General features: G+C 46.5%; 1 protein-coding gene across 1 annotated transcript in view; it reads left to right on the top strand.

Annotated features, from left to right (window-relative positions):
• Positions 1–5,718: 5,718 nt before the first annotated feature.
• The window catches only part of CTNNBL1 (catenin beta like 1), a 46,686-nt gene continuing 25,717 nt past the window's right edge, over positions 5,719–26,687 (top strand). The window contains exons 1-9 of the mRNA XM_056507090.1: positions 5,719–6,188; positions 13,563–13,751; positions 15,917–16,023; positions 16,891–17,030; positions 20,586–20,683; positions 22,745–22,838; positions 23,503–23,594; positions 26,135–26,207; positions 26,478–26,536. Coding sequence (XP_056363065.1) covers positions 5,889–6,188; positions 13,563–13,751; positions 15,917–16,023; positions 16,891–17,030; positions 20,586–20,683; positions 22,745–22,838; positions 23,503–23,594; positions 26,135–26,207; positions 26,478–26,536 — 1,152 coding nt within the window. The 5' untranslated portion in view covers positions 5,719–5,888. The remainder of the gene's footprint in view (positions 6,189–13,562; positions 13,752–15,916; positions 16,024–16,890; positions 17,031–20,585; positions 20,684–22,744; positions 22,839–23,502; positions 23,595–26,134; positions 26,208–26,477; positions 26,537–26,687) is intronic.

Genomic DNA, 26,687 nt, shown 5'->3' with positions numbered 1-26,687 from the left:
CAGTGACCAGGATTGATGGCAAGAGATTTGAAAGGCTCCAAATGTGGAGGTTATAGCATTGAGCCACCCCCATCCATCACCGGCCATTCATTACCAAGTAACACCCTGCACGCTGGGCTGATTTCACACCTTATCTGAACCCAGCAGCTGTGCCCTAAATCCTGAGTGCCGAGACTGTCTGGAGGAATTCGGCTGCCTGTGCTTAAAATTAGTGTTAGCATCTATCATTTCCCTACACCAAATGGCTTTTGTGTCGGCACTTGGCAGCGCTCATCTGTCACCAGGGCTCCAGGCTGCCCAGCACCATGCCCTCTCTGTCACTGTCACAGGACCCCTTGTTGGCAAAATGTCACCCAAAGGACAAATGCAGCAGCTTGGCCTCTCCTTTCAGCTGGCCTGGTGGCACTGCCAGCAGTGAGGGTGTCCTTTGTCCCCTCAACATGGCAGGCACCAGCTCTGCTCTAGCCCCAGCTGCAGGCATCTAGCACAGGCACAGCTTCACACGTGTGCTCTGGCATTGTGGCTCACTGCCTCAGGTGCCACGATGCCAGCACAGCCATGGGGCTGGCACCTCTGGCTGCAGTGCCCACAGCCATTCCTGGGGAAGTGAGTTGCTCCTGCCAGGCTGGTGCTGCCGGAGCTGTCGGTGTGATGAAAAGCCTCCCGCAGCAATGCAGATAACATACAAGCACAGGTCAGGCGAGGCCCCTGTAGCCCATCCATCAGGCACAGCAGCTACAGGCGCTCCTGGTGCCACCATCTGATGCACGTTATCCGGCACAAATGTGTTTCTTCCCCCAAGGTTAAACGGATGAGTAAGGTTCGGTTGCTGACAGCTCCGCCTGCCCTGCGCCAGCAATAAATGAGCTGCAAGAACCAGAAGGAAAAAAAAAGGTTTGTTTTCTGTCAAATGCTCCTTTTGATGGTGCTGGCACGAGGATGGCAGCAGTGCTGAGATGAGTATGAGGATGAGACCTGCTCCTGGTGTGGCCACAGGGCAGCCACTGATGGCACCGTCACTGTGTCGGGTGATGGGCAAGAGCAAGGGCTTGGTGAGCTGCTGGAGTACTGGGTGATGCTGGCAGCAGGCACTTGGTGTGGCCTCAGCTTGCCGGGCACTGGCAGGGATTGGATGGGATGGTGGTGAGCCTGATCCTTCCCAGGGTGCCTACCTGCCCTGGGCACTGCCCCAGATAGAGTGCCAGGTGGGGGTCCCCCACCCTTTGCAGTGTCCCTGCTGGGCTGCTGTTGCCCTGCTCAATGTCACACTCAGAGCCTGTCAACATGAAAAAAGGTTTGCAGGTGATAAGTGATGGGGCTGCGGCCGCGCCGTGCTGCCCGCGCGTGATTTACCGCGGCGTCGCTAACGGAGCGCAGATTTTTCTTAATCTAAATTGAAAACTACTCAAGTAGAAAAATAATTTCATTGCTTCATCCTGAAGGGGCGGGGGGAGAGGGAGGGGAAAGCTGTGCCAGGGCAGGCAGGGCCACAGATGCCTGATGCGCACCCCCTGCGCCACCATTCCCCATGGCCTTGGGCAGCTCCTACACTGGGGACATGAGGCACCTGCTCCAACTTGGGCAGAAAAACCGGGTTGTGTGGGGAGGGGGCAGCTGCCAGGACTTAGCTCTGGGGTGACAGGGCATGCCCACTCCCGCTGGGCTGCAGCCCCCCAGTGCAGGCTGATGCTGGCACAGGTGGGGATGTGCAGCCTCACAGATAGATTGGTAATTTGGAGCACAAGTGAATTCTGGGAGCATTTGCTGAGCTGGATAATAACGTGCCCAGTGAGCTGCATCCCATGCATGCTGCCAAATTAAAGAAATTTTTTTCTCCTTTAATTTAAAAGTCACCGTTGGGAAATCTCCACTGGCCGCAGCAGTGATTTCCCCTAGGCTGCCTTTCTGGAGAAATCTTTAATTTTGATTGTCACACTTTGTGGAGTTTATCTCAGGGAAGTAGAGCCATAAATAAGATGCTGCTTCAGCACCCAGGCTCCAGCTGTACCAGGACAGTGAATGGCACCGGCACAGGTGGGAGCAGGGAGAGCCCTGAGCACAGACACCTTCTCCCCTTGCACCTTACTCTTCCCTCCCCCTGGAGCCCCATCTACCCTCGGCTCCGTGCCTGGCTTCTCACAGCCTGATTTCACAGGTCAGCAACCTTTAATTACCCGGGCTGTCCCCACCCCTCCCACCAAATGATTCGCAGGTCCATGAAAATCTCATTAACCGCAATACCACAGCTGGGTTCCCGTGCTGGTACTGGAGCCCTCCAGCTCCTGCCGTGCTGCAGGCTCAGCCAGTGCTGTGCCCTGGCATCCAGCACCACGGCACCCCAGAACCAAGCATGCAGGATCCTGGCCAGGAGCTGTGCCAGGGTGGGAAGGTGGCACTGGAGAGGGAGGGCACAGGCTGTGTTTTGCTCCATGCTCACACCTGCACAGACCCAGCTCAGCTGGTCACAGTGCTGTGGGGCTGGGACGGGTGTCATGGTCAGACTGGGGAGGTGGCAGCTCCCAGGGCTTTCCCTGTGCCTCCAGCCCTGGAGAACCAGCACACAACCCTGACAAGGGGCCTGTCCTCTCCCTCCTGAGGCCTGGGGAGGGCATCTCCCAGCAGCTTTTGATCAATTAAGAAGAGGGAAGGGATTCAGGCAGCTCCCTTCGGCGCGGAGCTGGCGCAGCAGTGCTGGGTGAGCTCGGGAAAAGTTACACCATTTGCATTTTACCCTTCAGTAATTCCAGCACTTACGGGTGCAATTAAGCGGCAGCCTGGTGTTATGAAGCCATCAGGGCGGAGAGACCTGAATCCCAACGAAGCCTGTGTGCGTGCCTGTCCCAGACTGTTCCATCTTCTGCGGTGACACCGCAGTGATGCCGGTGGGTCCAGGGATGGGCTTTGATTCCATCCAATGCCCATTGTTCCCTTGCCAGGGGCTCAGTCCTGTCCAGGCACCTGGGTTTGGTACTCACAGAGGGTGAGGACAGATGCCACAGAGGAGAGTGAGTGTTGGGATCAGGCTGGTGCCATACTCGTCACCACAACAAAGCACTGATCTGATGGTGCCCTCGAAAGAACAGCCCCTGGCCTGCTTTGTTTTATGTGTGACTCCCTGATGCTGCAGAGCTGGGTGGACCAAGATGCCTGTCCCAGTGCCAGTGGCACATCTCTCCCGTGGAACAGGGTCTTCACAATGTTTGGTGGTCCCTACCCTCTGTGGGAGGACAGGGCCTCTGTGGCCATTCTCCTTTCCTGCTTCAGTGGGACAGCAGACGGGGAGAACTGCTGCCTTCCCCTTTAAGCATCATCCCAGCTTAATTCAATGGTTTTGAGTCCTGGCTCATGATTTCTGCAGCAATTTGGGCTGAGATTTCTCTCTTTCCCTCCATTATCCACTCTGATTAACTCAGCTGGCCCTGTCAGCTCCCATTCCAGTGCGGGGAGCCCTGTGAGAGCCTGTTAAAATGCATGAACCTGTGGCAGTCGCTGCACTGCCCAGCAAGGCTGAACCAAGGGAAGGGGCTGCAGGCAGCAGGGCAGTGCTGGGGAGCTGGGAGCTGTGGATATCCAGGGCTGGGTTGCAGGTGCTGTGGGGGTGCCAGTGTCCCCCTCTCTCAGCATGGGGGTGTCCTGGCCAGAACTGAGCTGGGGGAAACCCTGTGGGGTGCAGGACCCAGTCACCCCCACATGCCAGGCTGTTGGGCAGCTCAATCTTCCCCCGTGCAAAGGCTCATTTCCCATTCCAGCTCTGACTCTGTTCTCTTTTTCACATTTTAATAAAGACGAAAGCATCCCGAAACGCGGCTGCACCTGCCAAAGAGCAAGATCTGACATAATTAAAAAGTGGCTTCAATCAGGCTGTTTTCCTAATGGTTTGTCATATCAGCCCGCACGGCCCTGCACCCCCCGTGCTCCCAACCCCCTGAGGCATCATTTACATTTCTTAATAACCCCTCATTAATATTCATGACGTGGGGAGGGTAATAACGGCTGAGTGCACACCACTAATTCAATTTCAGCAAGCTTCAGTATGTTTAGTTAATCACTGGGGGACCTGGGTTACTCAGTACAATTATTTATTCGGAATTAGATCTCGAGGCATCTGGGTTGAAACCTGAACTCGGAATAAAATTAAACCAGGATTCTCCTTCTCTCCTCTTCCTTCTCCCACCTCCACTCCCATCCATGGTTCTGAGCATCCCCTGCAGCCCTGCTTTTCTGGGATGAGGATTTGGTGTTTCCATGCTGGGACTGTTGCAGTGGCTGGGGCTTTTCCTCATCGGCAGCTGCTGCTGGGTCCTGGCTCCTCTGTGCCCATGCAGGGAAAAGTGTCAGGAAAGACCTGGGGACATGGTCAGCCCCGAGGGTGGCATCCCACCCCCTGTGGAAGGAGTTTCTGGAGTCCTTGTTCTCCCAACCAAGCCAAGTCCCAGGGTTCGCTCCAGCCTATCCAGAGCCTTTCAGCCCCTTACCCAGGTGTGTAGCATGTTCCACCTGGGAGAGGCTGGTGCCAGCCCAATGCAGCACCCAGGGCAGCTGCTCGTCTCCATCCTTAATTTCTTTCCTTGAGAGTTTTTTCAATACTTTGATTTTGCTCCTGGTTTCGCTTTTTAATTCAATATTTTGTCCCTGTGCTCCAACTCACTTTATTGGATTAAAAATTCCGTTATTGAATCCTGCCCTGTAGGACTGGATGAGAATTGGGTTTCTCAGGCAGCAATGTGGTGCCTCGGTTCCTCAAATCCCTGCTTTTGTTTTTTTGAGTGTTCCCCGTGGTCTTTGAGTCCTGTCAAGGTCCCTTTGTTTAAAAAGAAGCTAGAGGTGAAGGTGTCAGCCTCACTCGCTGCGCTGAGGCTGGGGCTCTTCTTGCCATTGACCCTTTTTGCCTTCCCCCAGCTCCTCTCAGAGCTGTTCCACTCAGCGGGAAGCAGGAGCAGGTCATCATATTCTGTGTGACTGTGTGGATGGTCAGTTCTTGTCCCCACTGCCCTCCATGTGTGTGTTACACCTGCTTGTGGTTATCCCTGGGTGGGGGTCAAGCTTCCCAGTAGCTGAATCCTGTTCCCAGTATGTGCCTGTACCCCTCAAAGGTCTCCAAATGTGGTGGTTTCATAGCTGGGGAATTATCTGTACACTCGATACCCCAAAGCCAGATGAACTAATAACTATCTTCTATTTATCTCATCCTTAACATGCAGATTTGTTGAGTTAATTTTGCTGTGACCAATCTCCTATATTTTCTTGAAACAATGCAGGATGCGAGGGACTTCTTCAAAAACATTATATATATTTTTTAATTTTCTGAGATTTCTCAAACCAGACTCCTGCTGAGATAACTGCTAATAACTGCGATCATTATGAAAAATTCTTTTAGCTCAAAACTGTTTTTTAAAGCATAGTTGAAATAAATCCAGTAGGATTTGGACCGAGTTGACTCTCTCCTAATTATTCTTATTTGTTAAATTGAGAAATGTCTCGGGTTCTGCATCTTGCGGAATTACAGAGCGATTTGTCACGACCTCAGGAAACAGAGGGGCCGTCACGTCGCTGCTGCCGCTCTCAGAGCCCAGTTCTTGGCCTGTTTTCAAGGTGACAGCGGTTAATGACGCCGGGTATAAATAGCAGTGTGTTGTCAATAAATTCCGGCAGCAGCCGCCTGCATTCCCGAGCGTTTGTAGAAGGTTATGGAAATGTGTCACGAGAAAATGCTGATTCCCGGGGGGCAGCGCTCTGCTGGGTGCGACAGCAGCGCCCGGGGCACAGCGGGGACGGGACCCCCGATCCCCGCTTCGCTGGGGGCAGGGACAGCCCTCCTGTCACCGCGGGTGCGACGGGGTCGCCTCCTCTCCCTGCCCTGCACCAGGTAGCACCGGGGCACAGGCGGGATGTTCCCGACCCTTGCCCCGGTGGCCCCAGCAGGGCTCGCACTGTGGGGTGGTGGTTACCCCCTTCCACCCACTCCCGTTCGCGACAGTCCGTGCTGCTTTCCGGCAGTGTGGCACCTCCCGCCTCCCCCTTTCCGGCATGGCCTCCCTCGCCTCACTTTCCGGCAGCGTGGCGCCTGCCACCCGGCCTGCGCTGCCTGCCTTACGGCAAGTGTCGCGCGGCCACGGTGGTTTGCGACAGGTTTCCGGTGGCGGGGCCCGGTGGGTGCGATGGACGTGGGGGAGCTGCTCAGCTACCAGGTGAGCTCGGGAGGTTGGGCCGTGCTGGGAGGGTCGCGGTGCCCTGTGCTCTAGTCCGTGACCCCACCGCGGCGGCAGCGATGCTGCTCCAGCTCCGTGGCGGCCGCCGTGCGGGGCCTGCCCGGCCGCACTCGGTGCGCTCGCACGGGGTCTGGTTAAAATGTCGCTAAGTTTTGGGGGTCTCTCCCTCTCTTCGGAGCAGCGGTGCTCGGTGGGACCCGGCTGCCGGGGGTTCCGCGGGACCGCGGTTTTGCTGGTGGCGTTTCGGCCACAGATGGGCAGATTGGTGCCTGTGCCCGGAGCGAAGCCTGAGCTCGTTATATGGCTGCTCTAGCATGTCTTTATCTCTCTGTTTTATGACAAAACCCACTTAATTTAATTTTTATCAAAATATTTTAAAAAAAGTTTTCCTTATAAAAGTTTTCATTTACTCTGTACGTTTTCTTGCCTTGCCTTGCGGTCACTAGTTGTGTGCAGTTATCAAGTGTGTTGGTTTATTGTCCCAGGAGCAGATTTCAGGTGTTCCCAGTGAAACAGGGAACGAAGGTATGAACTGCAATAACACTTTGATACCTTGGCTGGGGTAGTGTTGGGCTTGGCTTCAGTTCTCATCCTGGCTGCAGCAGTGGGGTTTCCCCTGGTGAGGAAAACACCCCGGGACATTATCAAATATTATGTAAGTGTGGCCAGGTCTGTTCCTGAGCTGAGCACAGAATTCCTGTGGAGCTCGGTGCCATCCTGGAGTGCCTCATTCCGTGGGGCACAGAGGTGAAGGCAGTGTCTTGCTGTTCACTCCATGTTTGTGCTTTGGGAATGTGTTGTTTGGAGATGCTCAGGGAAAAATGGAAAGTTGCTGTTGGGTTTGAGAAGTTTCTCAGCAGTTTTCCCAGTGATATTGAAGTGTCTGGGCCATGGCTGTGGGAGGAATCTGAGAGCTCTGCTGGATTCCTCCTTGATAATCTCCAGGATGTTTCCTTCTCTGGATTGATCTGTCTCAAACATCCTTTCCCATCCTGCTGCATCCAACAGCACAGCCCTGCTGATCTGAGATCTAATCCACTTCTGTATTTCTCTATCTTTTTAAAATGTGATTTTTCAACATTAAATTAGAATTTACATTTCTTATGTCCCTTTGATTCTTTGGCCTTCTCCACCCCATCTGGGGGTTAGCAGTGTCATATCTTACATGTCTGGGATGCAGGTTAAGGCACAGAGAGGTAAACCTGAATGTACTTTGTCATTTTTTAACCAAGTTCCAGTTTGAGGTTTGTTAGTTGGTTTTTCTCTTGCTCTCAGAATGTGAACTCCCCAGGATTCCCTCCATTCTGGAGGGAAGTGTCCATCCACTTTGCTTTGCTCACTTGGATTTCGTACAGCTTTCCCTTGGATGAGCTTTCAACACGGCGAGGGGGTGATTGCTTGTGACAGCAAGCGCTGAATTCTGTCGAGGTGAAGAAATGCTGCTTAGCTGCAGGGTATCTAAATTTTCATTTCATTTCTTGCTGCTGAAATTGTTCTTAGCTGTGGGGAAAAGCATTCTGCAGCTTTCAACCAACTGCTGAAATAGTTCCTGAAGGATTTGTCCTGGCTCTATGCTCTCCTGGGCTCTCACCTGAATGCAGGTGGTTCTTGTGTCACTAGCTGAGTGATGCTTTAGTGAGCACTGGAGGTGCTGAGTCAGTGGTGCTGAATTCTGACCTCTAGAACTGGTTACAGTGGTGAGTACAGGTGGAAGAAGTGGAGGAACAGAAGGCAGGCAAATAGCTCTGGTTCTGAGAAAATGAGATTCCCTTCTGTGGGGGCATTCTGGCTGAGAGGTGGGGGAAAATAGTTGGAAACAGCAGATTTCACTGCCTCCCATCCTGTGGGTCAGGCTCTGCCTTTGGGGTGGGTGGCTTGAAGAAGATGGCCAGGGGAGAGTGGCTTAGCAGCTCCTGGCCCACTCCAGCCCTGGATTTGGGAGCTTCCATGCTCTGGGCTGAGCTGTGGGCTGGCTCAAGGTCTTCTTGGTTGTCCTCCTTGCAGGGATAGTACTGGCTGTCTGGGAGGTGGTGTGATGCCTCAGCTTTCTGATTTTAATCTCTTGCTGCAAATGAGTTGGTCTTCTCAACCTCCCTTAGCACAACCCAAAATAATTGCTTTCCTCTTGCACTGTTTTGAATTTTCTCCTCTAAATGTGTAATCTGTGCCCTTGCTTCGGCAAGATGATGTTCTCCCTCAGAGCCAAACTTGGCGTGGAAGACTGCAGGCACCGTGCCACCAGTTCAGCACCAAGTGTCTGCCAGAACGGGAAAAGAAACCTCTCGCAACAAAAAATACAATTAAACAGCACCTGGCCGTTTATACAAAGCTCAGGAATCCATAAACTTTACGTGTTGCTGCAAAACAGTTGCAGATGGTCTAAAGTGATGATTAAATATTCCTGGTGTTTGCCCAGATCCTCCGTGTTTGGTCTCTGATTACAGAGGATAATTAAGAGGACAAAGCCAACTCTGGGGCTATTCAGAGTCTTCTTTCAGTTGTCTTGGGAGGGAATAAGGGAGATTATTTGAATTCTCATTAAAAGCAGATTTCATCACCGTGAGCAATCATTACAAACTGCTAATTTTTTGATGGAATGTCAGTGAAATCAAACAGCAGAAGAAGCAGTAACTAATGGGGTGAGGTCTGACTGCACAAGTGATCTCCCGTGGTCTGTCAGGGTTGAGAGTGGTGCGTACCAGGGTGGATCTCTGTGTATCCATGGGGGCACTTCATCATTTCTGCTGCTGGTACAGATAATTTAGTGTCAAATTGCAATGTAATGGATGCATCTGATGATAGGGGCAGCTCAGCTGAGCTGGTTGTTGACTGCTTACAGCATTATTACCCCAGTAGCTCCTCTCCTGGCAGCTACAGCAAGGAGCTGACTGGCTCAGCTGTCTGCCTCATCCCTTAGCTCTGCTCCTGGGAGTTCAGCCCTGTGCTGCCAGAGCTGTCTTGGTGCTCTTGCAGGGTGGCAAGTGAATCTCTAGTTTACTTCCCAATGTATTGTCTTTGACCACCAAACCTGAGAGTGTCAAGAAAGATCCCTGTCCTGCACCTCCCTGATGTGCTCCTTGGGTGGTTCAGAGCCTCACAAGAGAGGCTGGAGGCACAGGGGTTCATTCCCTCTGAAATTAATAATCCGTATCCATGTGGGTACTGTGTGCATCTGTCATTGCATTTGCCACAGTTTGTGTGATTTAGATCTCTTGGGTCTCTGAGATTTCTGATTTTCCTGGGGTACCAGTTTTTCCAGTTTTTAGCACTCAGATCCTGCACCATTTAGAAGTGCTGTGTGTCATGCCTCAGGAAGAAGAATCATGGAAAAGTGAGATTGATAGTAGCCTGGTTTATCGCAAACATTGGAAACAAAATTAGGAAGTCATTGAAGATTCCTCTGGAGATTAGGATCCCAAACTGACAGCTGCTGTGCTGCTTTCTGAGTGGCTCTTTGGAGCGGGCTGGGATGTGAGCACAGAAGAAGCTGTATCATTTATGAAGATTTATTTCAGATCTCATTAACAAAAAATTTCTGAGCTTAGTAACGAGATTACTTACAAAACAGATACCTTAGTAATATGAAACTCCTGAGTATTTCCTGAGTAATGTGAAACCACAGAGACATCTCTAAACCTTCCTCATGTTTGATGAAGGCTGAAGCAATCAAGATTCTGAGAAATGAGTGTTCTGATTTTGTGGGGTACTTAACCTTGATATTAATGTGCAATCACTGCTTGGAGGGAGCCCAGAGGCGCTGGCAGATTATTGTGCGTTGATTTAGGACGTTGTTTCCCTGGCACATGTGGAGGGTGCTGCTTCTGCCACCCACGCCAAGGGCAGGCTGGGCCTTACCTGGCTGTGCATAACCAGGACCTGTGTCAGGTGTGTCTGGGGAAAGTGTCCCCAAAGGCTTGGCCCCGGGGAATGTTAGCTCTGGGTATGTCAGCTAACAGACACAACCAGTAGAGGAGGACTACATGAGAAAGGCAAAAATAATTCTCCCGTTCCCAATTACCAGCTTCTGTTTACTTCATCATATTTTATAAACAGTAGCTTTTTTAAAATCCTTTTGTATTCATTGGTTTTTGTGTGATGCTATCAGTGTTAGATTTAAATGAAAATGCCTACTGAATAAATTATTGTGAATGCCCTGCATTCAACAGGGACAGAATTAAGCTTAGCTAACAAAACAATTGAAAAATGATTTTCTTGTGCATTTTCTAATGAATTCCAACTTCTTGCCAGATTCACCTTAGCACAACTAAGTAAAAAAACCCACATTTTGTTTATCAAATGATTAACTTTCTCTTCTCTATCAGAAAGGCAGAACTTGTGCAGATATCTGTGAAGCTGTGGAATTGGTTAAATAAATGTGTTTGGACACAATCTGTGTGTTTGCTGAGAGAAATATACCAGGCTTGGTGCAGCGAACTATGGGCTTAATTCCTGCTAGTTGGTAACAGTCCTTTGCAAAACACAAATGCAAAGATGAAAATCAATGAACAGAAAGTAATTCCTGCCTTAAATCAGTTGTTCATGACTGTGCATCTCTTGTGGAATGAGCAGGACCCAGGTGTTCCACTCGGGCCTTGGTTTCGTGGCTTTAATAAGTGCTGGTTGGGAAGAGCAATGTTCTTAGTGGGGTTTTGCATAACATCAATAAGGAGAGGCAAAGCCTTAATGCCTGCTTAATAGCGTTTGCCCAGAATTCAATTACTGCCTATTGCCAGGCTGCTGGCAGAGTTAATGATCGCACGTGGGGCACTTCCATGATTTATCATAATGATTCTGGTGTGTGTTAGAGACGCCTCCCCCAGCAATGCATAAATACAAAAAAGGGGAAAATAATTGAGATGGAAGCAAGGGTGTGAATTCTGATCTTGTGGATTGTGTATTTGGAAGAAATGGGGAAGGTTTCATGGTGGAGTTTTAATTTAGGTTTTGTTCTGGGATGCAGTCCTTTCCCATGACACATTACTTTGTATATGACGGACCCTCAGCTCCCTTAGCCTCTCCTTACACCTCAGGCTTGCCAGGGGCTTTGGTCCTGTTTAATGTTTAGAAATAAGAGTGAGGAATGAGATTCCAATTCCAAATTAGGAAGATCCATGGCAAATCTTGAGATTTAGATGTAAATTTTGGGATTTATGTCACTAATTGCTTTATTTGTGTTTGTGACATTAAGCTGTCAATGATGATTTAGGATGAGTAGAATATTACCAAGGAGTGAATGGAAGGGCATAAGAAGGGCAGGGCCCTTTGTGACATCAAGGACGTTGAGTAAGGAGTATGGATTTACTGAAGTTTTTTCCTTGGATGATGTCATCTAGAAGAGCACCTTTTCCATATTTTTTATGGGGCTGCTGGTTGCTCAGGGAGTGTTTGAATTATTAGTTGTTGTCAATGACACGTTTGTTTCCAAATGGATCTATGTGAAATTATATTTTAATGTACCTAGAAGATAAGTAATAGGAATCTGCTTTAAAAAAATAGCCCAATCCACAAAACCCTCCAAGCAAATAAATTTTTCATTTCACAGAATCTCTGGGTATGCTTCCATGTCATGGCTATTGAATTATGAGCTGAGTAACTGCTTTAAAAGTGCATGGAGGCACTTTAGAAGGGTTTTAAGTCAGGAGTGTACCATCTGTAATGGAAATGGCAGAGAAGATGTAGGGAGAAAGGAGACAGATAACAGAGCTTGAGCAGGTCTGCCTGGGAGCGAGCAGACCCAGCTCTGATTTGTGCTAATGTGTTGTCCGGGAAACTTGATTCTGCATCTTCCCTAAAGTGGTGACAAGGTGATAACCCTGAAAACAAGGTGATTCTAACCAGGCTGCTGTCTGGCCTGCATCTTAACTATAATTAAGTCCTCATGTGCTTTTTGGGGCTGGCTCGGGGGGGTTTATTTTTTTACATCTCCTGAAAGCAGCGTTTTCTCCAGGGCAGATAATTTACCAGCTTGTCATTGGTACTGGGCTATGCTGCTGGTGCCGTGTGTGGCAGAACTGGAACCACAGCTGGATTTCCTTATGAGCTTTGGAAGGTTTATTACCCTCTGCAGCCCAAAAGTTTGTCACCTGCCAGGGAGCTGGAAGTTCCTGTCTTGGTGCTCGCACTAGTGCCAGACCTGGCAGGAGAATGACACTGTCACTTATTTCCTCTGCACCCTTCTTTGGATCAGACATGAGAAGGATCCCAGTCTCAGATAAAAGCATGGTCTGTGTTCATGGAAGCCTGGTGTGACTTTTGCCATTTTTGACAAAGGGTCTCACAGAGCAGAAGAGTAGGGGCTGCCTGCCAGGTGGTGTTTTATAAATTAAGATGGACACGTTAGACCTAACGAGGTTACAAAATCACCTACCAGGTGACTTGAGCAGTGATGTAAAGTAAAAGTATTTTTGTTATTATTTTATTATTCTTGTTACATACACTCCTTTTAAATAGCAAAGAATTAAGCTTTGTTTTGCTGTTGTTATAGAGCATGGAGTACTCCCATTTCAGCTTGGTTGTCCTTCAAAAATAAGAGAGACTACTTTTAATATCCTTGTAGTTTTTGAGGGGAAAGTTTTTCCTTCTATTTCCTTCTATTGTAAATGCTTTTATCCCTTTCTGCCTGAATGAAAACATGGGATTAGGATTAATGGACTTTTTGTCCTTGGCCAATTACCTTTAGTTTTGACAATCAACCAGAAATAGTGGAATAAAATAATAGGTTGTTCCAAGCAAACCATGACGGTTTGGGTGCTGTTTAATCCAGTGCCAAACCCCTGCAGAGCTGCAGCAAGCAGCAGTCCTTGTTCTGCCTACACTGAGTTGGGCTGATTCTGCTTTTACTTGTCAGCAAACTTCAGACAGAAGAAATGGGATGCACACAGGAATTCAATATAATCTTGTATATGTTGTGGGTAAAAAATTATCTTTCCTTGCTGTCTGCTGAGCATATCAGTCTGCTGGGTGTGAAATGTGGGGTTGTCTCAGCTGAGTCAGCAGATGGGGGTTCTTTGATGGGCAGCTGTGCCCCACTGAGCAGGGCTGTTTGGCCACTACTTGTCTGTGCACTCCTTGTCCTTGCTGTCTATGAAGATATTTTCCCATGAATTGTGTTCATAGATCAAAGGAGGTAGGATGTTGACACAGCTCTTGGCAGAGGCATTCATCTACTCATGTGATGTTCCACTTCACTAAATTAATTTCCTTTCCAGTTTTCAGAGTTGTTAAGTGTCATGTAAGCAAATCTTTTAAGCAACTAGTAAGAATTTCCTTCGTATGGCTTGTAATATTGGTATTCTGCTTTGCAAAGGTCACTAAACACTTGTATTTATTCACCTTTTATTTCTCTGACTTCAGCCTAACAGAGGGACAAAAAGACCCCGTGATGAAGAGGAAGAGGAAATCAAAGCACGTCGGAAACAAGCCAGTGCCAGAGAGCATGGTCGTCATAGGGAAGAGGAGTCTGCTGCTCTGGAAGAAACTGATGATGAGAAGAAGAAACTCCTTCAGATAATTGAAAGGGATGGAGAAGAGGAAGACGAGGAAGTAAGTCCTCTGGGAAAGGAGAGGCAGTGGAAATAACCAAACACCAAACTCCTTCTCTGTGATTTCCATTTCTTACCATGTAGGTGGTGAGGCTTAATATGATTTTCCTTTGCTCATACAGCTTCAGTTTGTGGGTTTGCTTTCCTGCCCTGTGGGGTGTTCATTAATTTCAAATTTCTCAAATATATCAGCTGAAGATTTAAAGCAGGGGCAAAAGGAAGAGACTTTCAAGTCAGATCTCTGGTCTGAGAATACCCAAATCACCTTCTAAAGTATATTTTTAGGAAACAGTTTCTGTGTTCTAACCAGTTTCCTGACTATTGTTCTCATCAGTGCCCCAACAATGCAGCTTCTCCCCCTCTTTGTAGCTGTGCAGCAGCAGCAGCAGCAAATAAACAAACATTCTTCTGTACAAGAAAGGTCTTGGGTCAGAGGAGGGGGGTGGCAGCTGTCAAGGGTAAATGATTTCAAGCCTTGGAGACAGAAATCCAATGCTGCATTGGCCTTTCTGCCAAGGGCCAGGAAAAAGATCACTTTATAAATGTGACACATGGATTGGTATAAATCTAGAAGATATTTGCTTCCTGCTGCCTGTGTCCTGTTTGATAAAAAAACAAGTGATATTCACTACTGCAGAATCATGTAGCTTTGTAAAATATCATTGTCCTTTGTATACAGCATTGCCAGCATCCGTCTTTGAGAATTTCTCTCGTTTTTCTGATGTTGAGCTATTGCCATGACAGTTGTTGCTGATAGCAGAGAAAGATAATGCAGGATTTCTGTAGCATTTCAGCTCCAGGGAGGATGGATTGAGAGGAGTCCTCCTGACTGGCTAGTCTTGTGGATTCCTGCAGTGTGCAAGTCCCTCATCTTTGTCAAGTGAAGTCCTCCCAGCCAGACATTTTAAAGGCTGAAAGTCCAGTCTTTCTTTAGAACTCAAATCACTTGTTTATTACTTTGGACTGCAGTTAATATAAGTGCCATTAAAATGTGCTTTGCCCCAGTAAATTTGATGTGAAGAAGCTAATCTGTAGGACACTGCAATACTGAATGCAAATTCAATACAAGATATAAAGCAGATCCTAATGGAGATATCGTAGTGATATGTGTTAGAGGAAGCAAAGAATCAAAGGAAATAGAGGGAAGCAGTGTCAGCATGTGTGGGTTGAAATCCCACTGCAAGAAGAATGTGCTTTGGGCACTGTAGTATTGATTGGCTGACTGGGGTGGTGACATGAGTGGGATGGCAATGAGACAGGTTGGGCAAAGGAATGGAGGAAATCCAATAATAACTGAAGGCTGGGGCTGGTGTTGTTGTTATAATGGAGTTTGCTGAAGAAATGGAGGTTTCCTCTCTCATACCAGATTGCTGCTTAGAGTCACTGACCAGAGAATCTGCAACCCCAGCAGCAACTCTTGATTAATCCCGAGCAGGGGGTGGTCACAAAATTTGGCTTAAGATGGGAGGGTGTCTGGTTTGGCTTTTGTTTTGAGAGCTTCTCTTAAATAGTGGTTGTAACACAGTTAAGCAGAGGAGAGGGAAGAGGTTACCCAGGGAAATCTATATAATCAATTTTTTAATAAAAGAAGTGCATTAAAATCATAAACTAAGGAAAATGTTTGCAGGTGTCAGGGAGGCAGCCGAGGTTGCGTTGCTGCTATCCAGCAGATATACAACCCCAGCTGAAAAACACCTTGGAGCATTTACAAAATAAAGAGAAAATATAGAATGGAATATTGATTTATTTTTTTCTTTAGGAAAAGGCTTTAAGATAGCAGTGAAAGCTTAGCCAAGTGAGGAAAATGCAGAAGAACATAAATTCAGGGCAGTTAAATGTAGACTTACAAAAAGCAATAGCACAAGGGACTTCTGCAGAGAAGCTTCTGTGGGCACAGGCTGTGAGTGCAGGTTTGCTCTATGTCAGAAGCAAAAAAGCCTGGATGTGTACTGGTGGTGCCAGGCTATAACAGGTGTGAAAGGATGGCTCGAGGTCCGAGCTGGAGTGGGTAATGATGGTGTGTGAGGTGTCTTGCAGCTCTCTGCCATGAGATTCCAGAGCTGGCTGGAATTCCAAGGGCTCTGGGCCTGGCTGCAGTCCCACCACATTGCTGATATTTCTCCAGCCATCCAAAGCTCACTTTTCTGCCTTTTCTGATTTGGTCAGGAGGAACCTTTGGATGAAAGTTCAGTGAAGAAGATGATTCTCACCTTTGAGAAGAGATCCTACAAAAACCAGGAGCTGCGGATCAAGTTTCCTGATAATCCAGAGAAGTAAGACTGTGCTTAACTTTTTTTTTCTCTGATTTCAGGTATAAGCCTAAATCAATTGCTGGAATATAGAGATGTTTTCAGTTACATAAGGCTTATGTAACAACAGTTATTGCCTTGTAGTTCTTCTAAATATTATTTGAAACTGACTTGGTAAATTAAAAATGGCTTTGTTGAGACTCTGGTGGGGCCAATATATATCTGGCAGCACAAAAAACATCATCAGCAATAATTAAAGTTTTCATCCCATCATTTGATGTGGAGGTGTGTGCTTGCATACCAGCCAGAAGTCTATGTGGGGAAGAAATAATTTTGTGTTACCCGGTGCTGTGGTGAGCAGAATGGCTGGATGGGCTCGGAGAGCCAGATGTGGTGTTTGTGTTCTAGAAGGCTCTTCCTTCCTTCAAGCTGTTCTGTTATTCACATTAAAGGGATTTCTTCCTACACTTCAATGCCATCATTTTTTGTCCAGTTTGCTGTCCTTTCCCTTACCCAGCTTATTTTTATGGACTTCAGACTCATACAACCCACGTACTAATATGTGCTAGCTAGGGAAGGTGCAGTACGCTGCAGAATTTATTTTATAAGCAGTTTTTCCCCTGTGTGGCTGCAGCATTTTGATTTTATTTTTTTCTTGAAATTCTAGAACTGATGTAGAGAATTGGAACAAATCTGCTTATTTACTCTATGTAAATTATACAGTAGAAATGTTTATGCTGCTCAGGATTAAACTTCAAGGGGCAGGCGTAAGACAGAGAGGATAGAAACACTGGTGCTATGTGCACCTGGGGTGACAAATCCTACCTGGTGTCTCTTGGAAGGCAGTGATATCTTCTCGCCTTTTTATTACCCTTTTTTGTCTTGCCTCAGGTTTATGGAGTCAGAACTGGATTTAAATGACATCATTCAGGAAATGCACGTGATTGCGACGATGCCCGGCCTCTATCACCTGCTGGTGGAGCTGAACGCTGTACAGTCTCTGCTCGGGCTGCTGGGACACGACAACACTGATATCCTTCACTTGTTAAAGCAGCTCTCATGGGAGAGGCTTTCTACAGACTTTTCTGTAATCCCTCATATCCTCTTTCCCAGCCTTCTGTAGATGTTTTTCTCCTCTTCCCGCTGAATTTATGTGTTGGCTTTTCGGGTTTTTTCTCCCAGTGAAAGCCCTCTTTGTTCAAGTAATATTGATTCTGAATTTTTTTTCAGTGCTGTTATTCTTCTTTCTTGTTTTATGACCCTTTCATCTAGTTTTGAGTGGCAGTGTTAGAGTATGAGCAGATGAGCAGCAGCAGAGAAGTGAAGGCCTGGGCTTAGCAGTGATAATCTCAGACTCTGCAAACTTTGTCTGGAATAGCCCCAGTGAAAATGAAACTGTTTTATCCCTTCTTGCTGAGAGCTGGGCTGTCAGCTGTCAGCTGTTTGTCATGGACTGGCTGACCACAGGCTTCACCTTAGTTTGTAAATGTGCCCTCTTCACGTGCCCATACCTTTAATCTGGTGTGTACAGAGCCCAAGACTGCACGTGGCCTCTCTGGTTGAGTACATATCCAAAGACAATGCTCAGTGAGGTCCAGTGTCACTGACCTTGACCCCTCTCTGCACCAGCTCTTTTACCTCTGAAGCTGTGAGGGCATCTGAGAGTTTCCCCATTTTGGTAGTGTTGATCAAAAACATTGCCATTTTTTGGTGCCTTGATGCTTAGCTGTCAGCTGGGAACTGGCACTATGCCCAGCTCTGTAAAAGCAGATCTCAGCCTGCTTTGCTTGTAAAATATTCTATAGCAGATTAAGCTGAAAAATTGTTACATGATTTGAGAGATTGCCTGTCTGTGTCCTGAAAATACCAGTGAGTGGAGGGAGCAGTGAATCCCTATGGAAAGGGCACTGGGTGTCAACTTGGGACTCAGGCAGTACTTTTTCCATTTTTATTGATCCATGGCCTTAGGAAGGTAATTTATTCTTTGCTTCTTTATGTGTAAAGCAGGAGATAACACTTACCAGCTTTCCTGAGGTGTTTTGGAATATACAATGTGAAAAGGCCTGTTAGTGCTGTGTGTTGTGGTCTGATGCACAGATCTTGGTTTTCTTTTTTAGCACTTTTCTTTATAGCACCATCTATTGAAAATTCATAATTCATTCTTTCTAAGTGGGTGCAGTGATCAGAAGCTAAAACCAAAACATAAATATTTTATTGCATGCCAGTTTATATTAGAGAGCACTGTGTTTGGGTATTTTGACTTGCATCAGGTAGAACCTTGTGTTGAATGCTGGCCCCTGCAAAACAGTAAACCCCACAGCTTCCCTTATCCAGCATCTGCAAGGAAATGGCTCTCAAATAACTGTTAACAATTTATGTAGTACAGGGGGAAGCTCCTCCCATGCAAATCCAATTTCGTGGTTACTGTAGTTTAATTATTTGTTTTATACCAGACACCACAGACTTGTTTGTACTATACATTTTATACTGAATTTCTCAGGGAGAAAAGGAACTGTGGGAATATTGACTGGGATAGCAGAGCTGTTTTCCAGATGAAGTGTGCTGGAGCTGTCAGCCATGGAAAGCTTTGTGCTGGGATCACTGCTGCTGTCAAAGACTTGTCAGGGTTTCCACTGTGAACTCTTTTTATTTGGTTTGCAGCTTGCCTGTCAGTGAGTTTATGGGTAGGAATTTGGCTTGAGAACTGCAATTTTGGGAAAAGTATATTTCTTGTTATAAAACTGCTGAAGTGTTTTGAGCTCCATTGGAAGCAGTGACTGCTGCTGCTCATGTACAGGTAGAAGCACTATTAAAGTGAAGCATCTAGACATAAAACTGAGTTGATACAGCTCAGGTTTTCTAATGATATTTTGTTAAAACAAATGGAAAAATATTTTTTAAAATGAGTTCTTCAAGGAGAGAACTAAACAAGTGGCTCTTCAAATGTGATTTAAATATGGTGTCTTAAGGAACTAATGCAAGGAGACAAGAGCAATGTCCAGGGGGAGCAAATAATCTGCTGAATGATTCATGCAGTTTTACACAAAACATGTGAATGAAAGATGATCACCAACAAGACTTTATTAATGAAAGACATGAAAGCTTCAAGCAAGGCTTTGCTTTACTATCTCCTAAATTTTATAGGCAGCTGATACTCTCACTGCAAGCTTCAGTAGAAGTTTCCCAGACAGGAATGACCTGCATTATGAACTCTCCTGAGTTCTTTGCTGTGCACTCTCAAAAGAATCTGGTTCAGTTATCTTTGTAGCACCCAGGGAACAGCAGAAATCATCAACTGATTCCTCCCTGAGCTTTCTCTCCCATGACTTGATGAAACCCCATTCCTTCAATTTGTCCTCATCCATCATGTACTAACCCCCAGACCACCTCAGTAGTCCTCTGCTCTCCCAAGCTCAGTATGTCAAGGTCTCCCTTTTATTGGCAGAGCCCACAACTGAAGAAAATATTCTGCAAATTGCCCCATGAATGCCAAGGAGAAGATAAGAATTCCTTCTGTTGGCTTGCTGGTTTTGCTCTTGCTGGTACAGTGCAGTGTGTGATTAGCCTTTGTCACTGCAGTGACACTGCTGAGGTGACACTTGGCTGAAGTGACACGCTGGTGACTTGCCTGCAGCTTGTCCAGCAGAAGGTCCAAGCTCTCTTGCAGAGTTCACCTCTCCAGCTAGCCCCAGCACACTGCTGAACCTGCTACGAAAAGACAGATGAAAATACTTTCCCTGTTGCTGCTTATATGTCTGAGGAAATGCACAAATAGGAGACCTGGGATCTGGTTTGTCAGCCTGGGCACTTGAGAGACATCCATCACAGAGTGGTTATTTAGGACATGCAGAAAACCACGTCTCCTGCTCTGCCCCTGGGATGCAGGCAGGATTGATCAGTGTGTCTGAGAGAATAGGGAAGTGGGTCTAATGAGCTGGAATACGTCTTGTCATACAAGGGAACTGTGCAGCAGGCAGGGGAGCTGTGTGTTGTGCAGCCCAGAGTTAATGAGTGAAAATTGGGCTGGCAGAAGCTCTGCTGTTCCTGCGAGGGCTGTGGTTTGAGGAGTCTGCTGCCCTAATTGGGCTGGGCAGAGGGGGGTGATGCTCCTGCTGCTGGTGGTGCCCTCGTTAGGGGTGTGTGTATCAGGTTAGCAGGGCTATCACTGAGAGCAGAATACCCAAATCACATTATTATAACCCACTTCTCTTTGCTTGTGTTCAGTCTTGACAATACAAAACAGTGCCTCGTTAGATCAGCTCCAGCATGTTTGATTTGAAAAAAATAAGTTACTACCATGAAGAAACGCATACAGTAAGCTCAGAATCACATTTGTTTTTATCATTCCTAATTGTTCAGATTCCCTAATTTTAGTGCTTGTGGGGAAGGTCTGCTGCAGTAGTCTGGGTGTTCTTGTGTCTGGCATCCTGTGCCTTCTGCTGTGATTGTGATGCATTGTATCACCTCAGTGGTAATGTATTGCTGGTTGCTTTGGGGTTGTGTCATGAACACATTGGCCTAAGAGCCATCTGCTATTGATACTAAATATGTTTGCCTCCCTATTGGTTGTCCTTAACAGCCAGCACATGTTTCCATAGCTGTGGTTGACTTGCTGCAAGAGCTGACTGATATTGATACTCTCCATGAGAGTGAAGAAGGAGCTGAAGTCCTCATAGATGCTCTTGTAAGTAGGAAACCCCAGATTATTTCAGTGCCTCAACATCTGCTGCAGCAATGAACACTGACCCACCCTGCTTTCTGCAGCTCTGGGTGTCTTTGCTGCCAACATCATGATGGAGATAGCATTTTCTGAACCTGGCTGGTTTTGATGAAATGCTGGAGTTTGGGGAGTGGGTAGTTGCACCATTTGCAGATTGTTGCACCACTTCTTTTTTGGAAGGAACACTGTCATATTGCAAAATTTGTGTGGGCTAGGAGATTTTTTGGTGCAGGGAGGGGGAACGAAGTAATAATATTTGTGACTTGGACAGTGTCCCATTGAAAACAGGAGCTTTGTTTGCATTTCCCTTCTCTCTTGTGGAAAAGGGTGACCTGGGTTCACTCATGGAGAGCTGAAGTTTGTGGCAGGGACTGTTACCCAAAGGACAGTGGTGCTGCCGAGATCTGTCAGTCTCACCTGTTGCACTGATTGTCTTCTACTCAGAAACTCTTGTTTTAAGCCCAAAAATCTGGGCTTGAACTGGGACATCTGTCATTGATGGTGGGTTTTTTTCTTAACAAGAAGTAAAAACTTGAAAGTTTCCATGTAGCAGAGCAAATGAAAGGGTAGAGGAGGGTCCAGGAGTAAGGATCCCTTTTGCATAGAGAGCGAACCAACCCAGAAAATTACCTAGGTGGGTAGGAGATACATTGATTGGTATTAAGTGTTCCCTGCAGTTAACTCTCAGAATACCTCTTGGTCTCTGTGGGGGTAGATTTCCCCTTTTCCTGGTGTTTGTGTTGGATGCATCCTGCTCCCCAACTGCAGAAGGGGGATATCAAACCCTCCACAGAGGTGATGCCCAGCCAAACATGAGTTTTAGAGGTCTGTCCTGCCTTGGAGCTGGTGAATTGGCGGCCTTTGAGAGTTGCTATGGCTGTGTCTGTGTTTGGTTCTGTAACTATTGTGTTGAATTTGGAAGACAGGGAATTACAGGTTTTCTTTTGTTTGCTTTGTTTGGCTGCTCTGTTTTCTCCTCCAGTCCTTCTAGTCCAGTCACTATAATGTTACCTTCCAAAGGTTAATGACAGTGCCCAGAGCCCAGTTCTTCCAGCTGGCCTCTGGGCTGTTGTTAATTACTCTGCCTTGGTGGGGAGATTGCTGGGTGAATGAAATGGGAGAGAGGAGCTGCTAGAGAAGATGTTTTCTCTAAAATATGTGGAGAGGTAGTAAATCAAGTGAAGTTCTTTCTCTGTTTTCCTTGTCACCAGCCCACTTATAATAGCCATGTTTAGAGGTTTCATTGTCCTGCTTGAAAGAAACAGATCAGGCCTATCTTGGGAGAAATGTTCAGATAGCTGCTTTCTAGATTACTTTTTTTTTTTTAAAGAAAGTAGGTAAAAGATTGTCAGGTATCTGAAGATTGGTGCATTGTTTTCTGCAGCAGCCCATATATGTGGTTTTTCCACATTTTTACTGGGCCCAAAGCTGCATAAGAGTGTTTGAAATGGTAATATTATTTTAACTGTTCCAAGATCATGTCCTCAATGAAAAGTTTGCCAGGATCAAGCTGGACTCTTTCCAATTCCAGTTTTAAAGGTGCATTTCGGGTGTGAGCTCTGTGATTCAGGGACTCCCCCCTACCTCTCTGGTTTTCTTTAACTCTCTGAAGTCAGCTTGGTGCATTCATCTTGAGAGGATTTAACTGCAGGACTTCAGCTGGTGATGGTTCAGCTCTTGGGTTTGGATCTGTGAGTGTGAGCATTGTTCTGTCACTTATTTGTACTTGTTAGGTGGAAGGTCCAGCAGCAATGTAGGCAGGCAGCAGTGACCAGCTGGGAGTGCAGCTGCTCACTGAGCTCACAGTTCTGTCTGCAGTAGTTTGTGAGCCTCCTTCAGAATTTGGAATGATTTTATGTCAGTCAGGCTGGTTCAGGGAATAAGACAAGGTGCATGTTTGCCTCCTGATGCTTTTCTGTTTAATATGAAACAGAAAAGTTGTTTCATTGATCAGGAATAACATAGTGACAGATTTTCAGTCTTGTTTCTTACCTCTTTATCTTCTCCATGACCCGGGGGATATAGGTGGAGGGTCAGGTCGTGGCCTTGTTGGTCCAGAATTTAGAGCGCCTGGATGAAACTGTGAAAGAGGAGGCTGATGGTGTCCACAACACCCTGGGTAAGTGGCTGCTGCACAGCCCCTTGCTTCTTTCTGTGGTTTGTACCAAGGGGTGTGAGTTATCCCTTCCTTTCCCCCCTCCTCTTTTTCCCTTGGACTGCCAGCATTGCAGGATTTGGTGCAGCTTTTATTCAAGCACAGTTTGGAATCACTCGTCCCTGGAGCCAGAGTTTGTCCTTTGTCCCATGGCTGCACAAAAGGTGCCTCTTCCCAAACCAGTTGTGTTGGGAGGTGCAGATACGTGGACTACTGCTCTGCACTAGAGGCAATCACAGAACTGTTTAGGTTGGTAAAGCTGTCTAAGATCATTGAGTCCAGCTATTAATCCAGCACTGCCAAGGCCACCACTAAACCACGTCCCGAACTGCCACATCTACACAGCTTTTAAAAACCACTGTCCATGTATTTACTGTAAACATATCTGTGAGCTATACTTTGTTTCTGTCTTAAGAATATATTTAACTTGCAGGAGTAAAACATTTGCAATTCATGGAAGGACGTAACTGCATCTCTGCTCCCTGGTCTTTGCACAACCATTGCAGGGTGATGTCCCTGCTGGCAGTCAGACCATCACCCATTCCTTGCAGAATGAGAGAGACTGGAAACATGAGGTTTGTAATTTTTGGTGTGGAAAGTAATCTGTTTTCTGTGACTTTCTTCCCAGGAATCGTGGAGAACATGGCAGAGTTCCGGCCAGAGATGTGCACAGAGGCTGCACAGCAGGGCCTCATGCAGTGGCTGCTCAAGAGGCTGAAGGTGAGCTGATTTCTCACTTTGCTTCTACAGAGCAGTGAGCACAAAAACTAGCTTAAGAAAAGCCAGTTGTGCTTGTGTGTGTTGTAAAAGCCCAATTAAGGACAAAAAGTTATAGTTCAAGGTCTATGTCCTCAGCAGTTTTAGTTTAGAGACATGCTTTAGTCTCGTCTTTATAAATGTCTTGCAGTAGAAATTGTCTCTTTTATCTTTTCATATAATTCATATATGTTGGGTTTCCATGTGTGAGATCTAATGAAAGCTGACCAGTGAGAGGGGGCACTAATATTAACCATTTAATGGCCTTTGCTTCCCACGTTTCTAACACTTCTTTGAGTTTTAAGTGATGTCTGTGTTTAAATGCTGCTGAGGACAGCTAATTGCCATTTAAATTAAAAGCTGCTTTTCATACACTGTATCCTGTGACAGTGAGTTACACACTTTAACTCTGTCTTGTGTGAAAAGATGCTTAAACATTCACTGGAAAATGCTGTACAAAAAAAAATGGATAGTTCAGCCCTCTCACAGAAATAGTAAAGGAAATATAGCAAAGAAATTCTGGCGGTTCTCTAACCTGCCAGTAACACATTAGCACTTCCATGCTTAGAAGTGATTACAAAGCCTCTGAATTCCAGAAATTCTCCATCAGCTGTGTAAGTGCAGGTACCCCTCTGTGCACTTCACATCCTTGTTAGCAGAAGTAATCTGTAATTTCTCACTACGGGTAGTAACATAATTATGTCCTTTGCTTAAAAAGAAAAAGTGAAGTTAATTTTAATCTTGGCAGGTAGGTACTGCTGCCTGCCTTGGAATTGCTGTGACAGCTGAGATACTGAGAAAGTTGGGAAAGCAAAATAATCCCAGCTAGGATTCCCTTGCTTGGTGCCACAGAACGTGAATGCTCAAGAGCACTCCAGGCTTGTGCAGGCTGTGTGTGTTGTGTTCCCTGGCTGTATTAACCCTGGATTTGGGATGTGGGATCAGGCAGGGTTTTTCTTGCCTGTACAGGGCTGTGGGGAGCTAATGAACCCCTCTCCAGGTGCTTTGGTTCCTGGCAGTGCTTGGTCTTGAATCTCTTGCCCTGACAGATGTGTTTGGGATTAACCTAGGATCTTGGCAGCTGGGTAGAGCTGCTGTGAAATGTCTGTGGGATAAGTTTTAAGATCAGGGTTCTGTCTGGGTACTGATGAGGACATCTGGCACACAGCACCGAGCATTACTTTCTATTTCCTGACAACATTTCAGGTCTTATAATTGTATTGTGACTGTCAGAGCTGCTTCGGAAAGCTCAGGTGAAGAGCTCATAGCTCACTTCTGCAAACACAAGCAGGGTTTGATGATGTGTGCAGTCTTGGGAGATCAGAATGTTGTTTCCCAGGATTTGCAGGGCAGCAGTTGGAACCCCATGGCAGAAGCTGGCAGGGCTGTACAGCACCAAGCACCTTCTTCTCTCTTCCATGGTCTGTCTGGAGGTGTCACCTGTAAATACCATCCTCTGCAGAGTAGTTGGGGATCATTTGGAATAAAAAGCTCTATTTAAAGTCAATACTTGATGGCATTTGGGGGTCTTCCTGCTTCCCATGTTTCTGTGTGTTGCATGGTGCTTGCACACCATGCTCTGATCCGTGGCAGTAGGGTGGGTTGATTGGCCCAGCAGCCCTGCACAGACAGGACTGTCCATCGTGCTGCAGGGAGTTGTGTATTTGGGGAAAAAAATGGGTGACAAATGCTGTGTTTTAAGCCTAGGACTTATTTTTTCCTTCTTGAACAATGGAGTGTAAATAGCTGATAACTGATGATTTTTAAACTTGTTTTATTTTATGAGTCCCTCAATAAAATAGGTGGTGTTATTATCTCATTGGTTAATGTTCAGTCTCTTTCTGTAGATGAGGCAGCTTTGGCAGCATGCAAAAACTTTGGATCCAGTTCAGAATCCACTCTAGGGATTTTTTTTAGTTCAAATTCAGTATTTTCATTTCATTGTGACTTCTTTAGCATATGTGAGGATGGAGGGAATATCTGAAATGGAAGTTTTGTGATTGTGCAGGCAAAACCCATCTCATGTTCTTCTGACTGTGACACTTTGATCTTCACAGGAAACTCTGGCAGTTATTATATAATGTTATTGTGATGTATGTTCTGAAATTCTGGTTTTGCTGACAGGCACAGACTTCCAGAGCAGAGATAAGTGCTGTGCACCCACGTAACATTGTGGAAAATATATCACAGGAGAGAGATTCTGTGTGGCAAACAACTGGAGACTGTTCTTACGGATTTTGATCCAACTTGGCCAAACCTACTGATGTAGGGCCATGTGAAGAATCACAGTGAACCTTCTACATGTGTGCATGAGTCCACACACACCTGCCATCACCCCATCAGAATTGTTACTGTTCTTTCACTGAGGAAAACTGCAGAATTACTGCAGTTGGGTTTTATTTTAAGTGCTGCTCATACATCTGGTGATTTGATTAATGTGTTCTTCAAATCAGTGAGATGCTGAGGGCCATGCCCTGATGGATCTCTTATTCCTTCCCCCACAGGCTAAGATGCCTTTTGATGCCAACAAGCTGTACTGCAGCGAGGTGCTGGCAATTCTGCTCCAGAATAATGATGGTGAGCCATGCCTGCCATATCTCTGTCAGTGAGGGCAAAATCCAGGCTTCTCTCAAATCACAGCAGCCCTTTTCTGCCTCCAGCTCCCCATTGTTGGCTTAACTCTCCCCCATGTGCTCCCTTGCCTCCAGTCTCTCTTTCTCTGCAGCTTTTGTGCTCTGTCAAGCTGTATTGATTTTGTTTGCTGATGTATCAGTGTTAGATGGCTGTAAAATCTGACAGTTAGCTTCATTTTTCTCTCTTTTCCCCCTTCCCCCCACCTCCGTCTAGACAACAGAGAATTGCTTGGGGAGCTGGACGGGATCGATGTGCTGCTTCAGCAGTTATCTGTGAGTAATTCCCACATGCCTTCTCTTCCTTTGGGAGACTGCTGGCCTGGATGGGAGGAGTGGAAAATATCCAGGGTGCAGGTGCTGTCCTAGCAGTGCTTCATATTTGGAGGGGCATAGTCCCCAAATACCTTCCATGTGTTGTGTCATC

Source organism: Oenanthe melanoleuca, chromosome 20, assembly GCF_029582105.1.
Source record: "Oenanthe melanoleuca isolate GR-GAL-2019-014 chromosome 20, OMel1.0, whole genome shotgun sequence".
Lineage (NCBI taxonomy): Eukaryota > Metazoa > Chordata > Aves > Passeriformes > Muscicapidae > Oenanthe > Oenanthe melanoleuca.
Note: the sequence above shows the minus strand (reverse complement) of the source record. Positions and strands in the feature narration are given on the sequence as shown.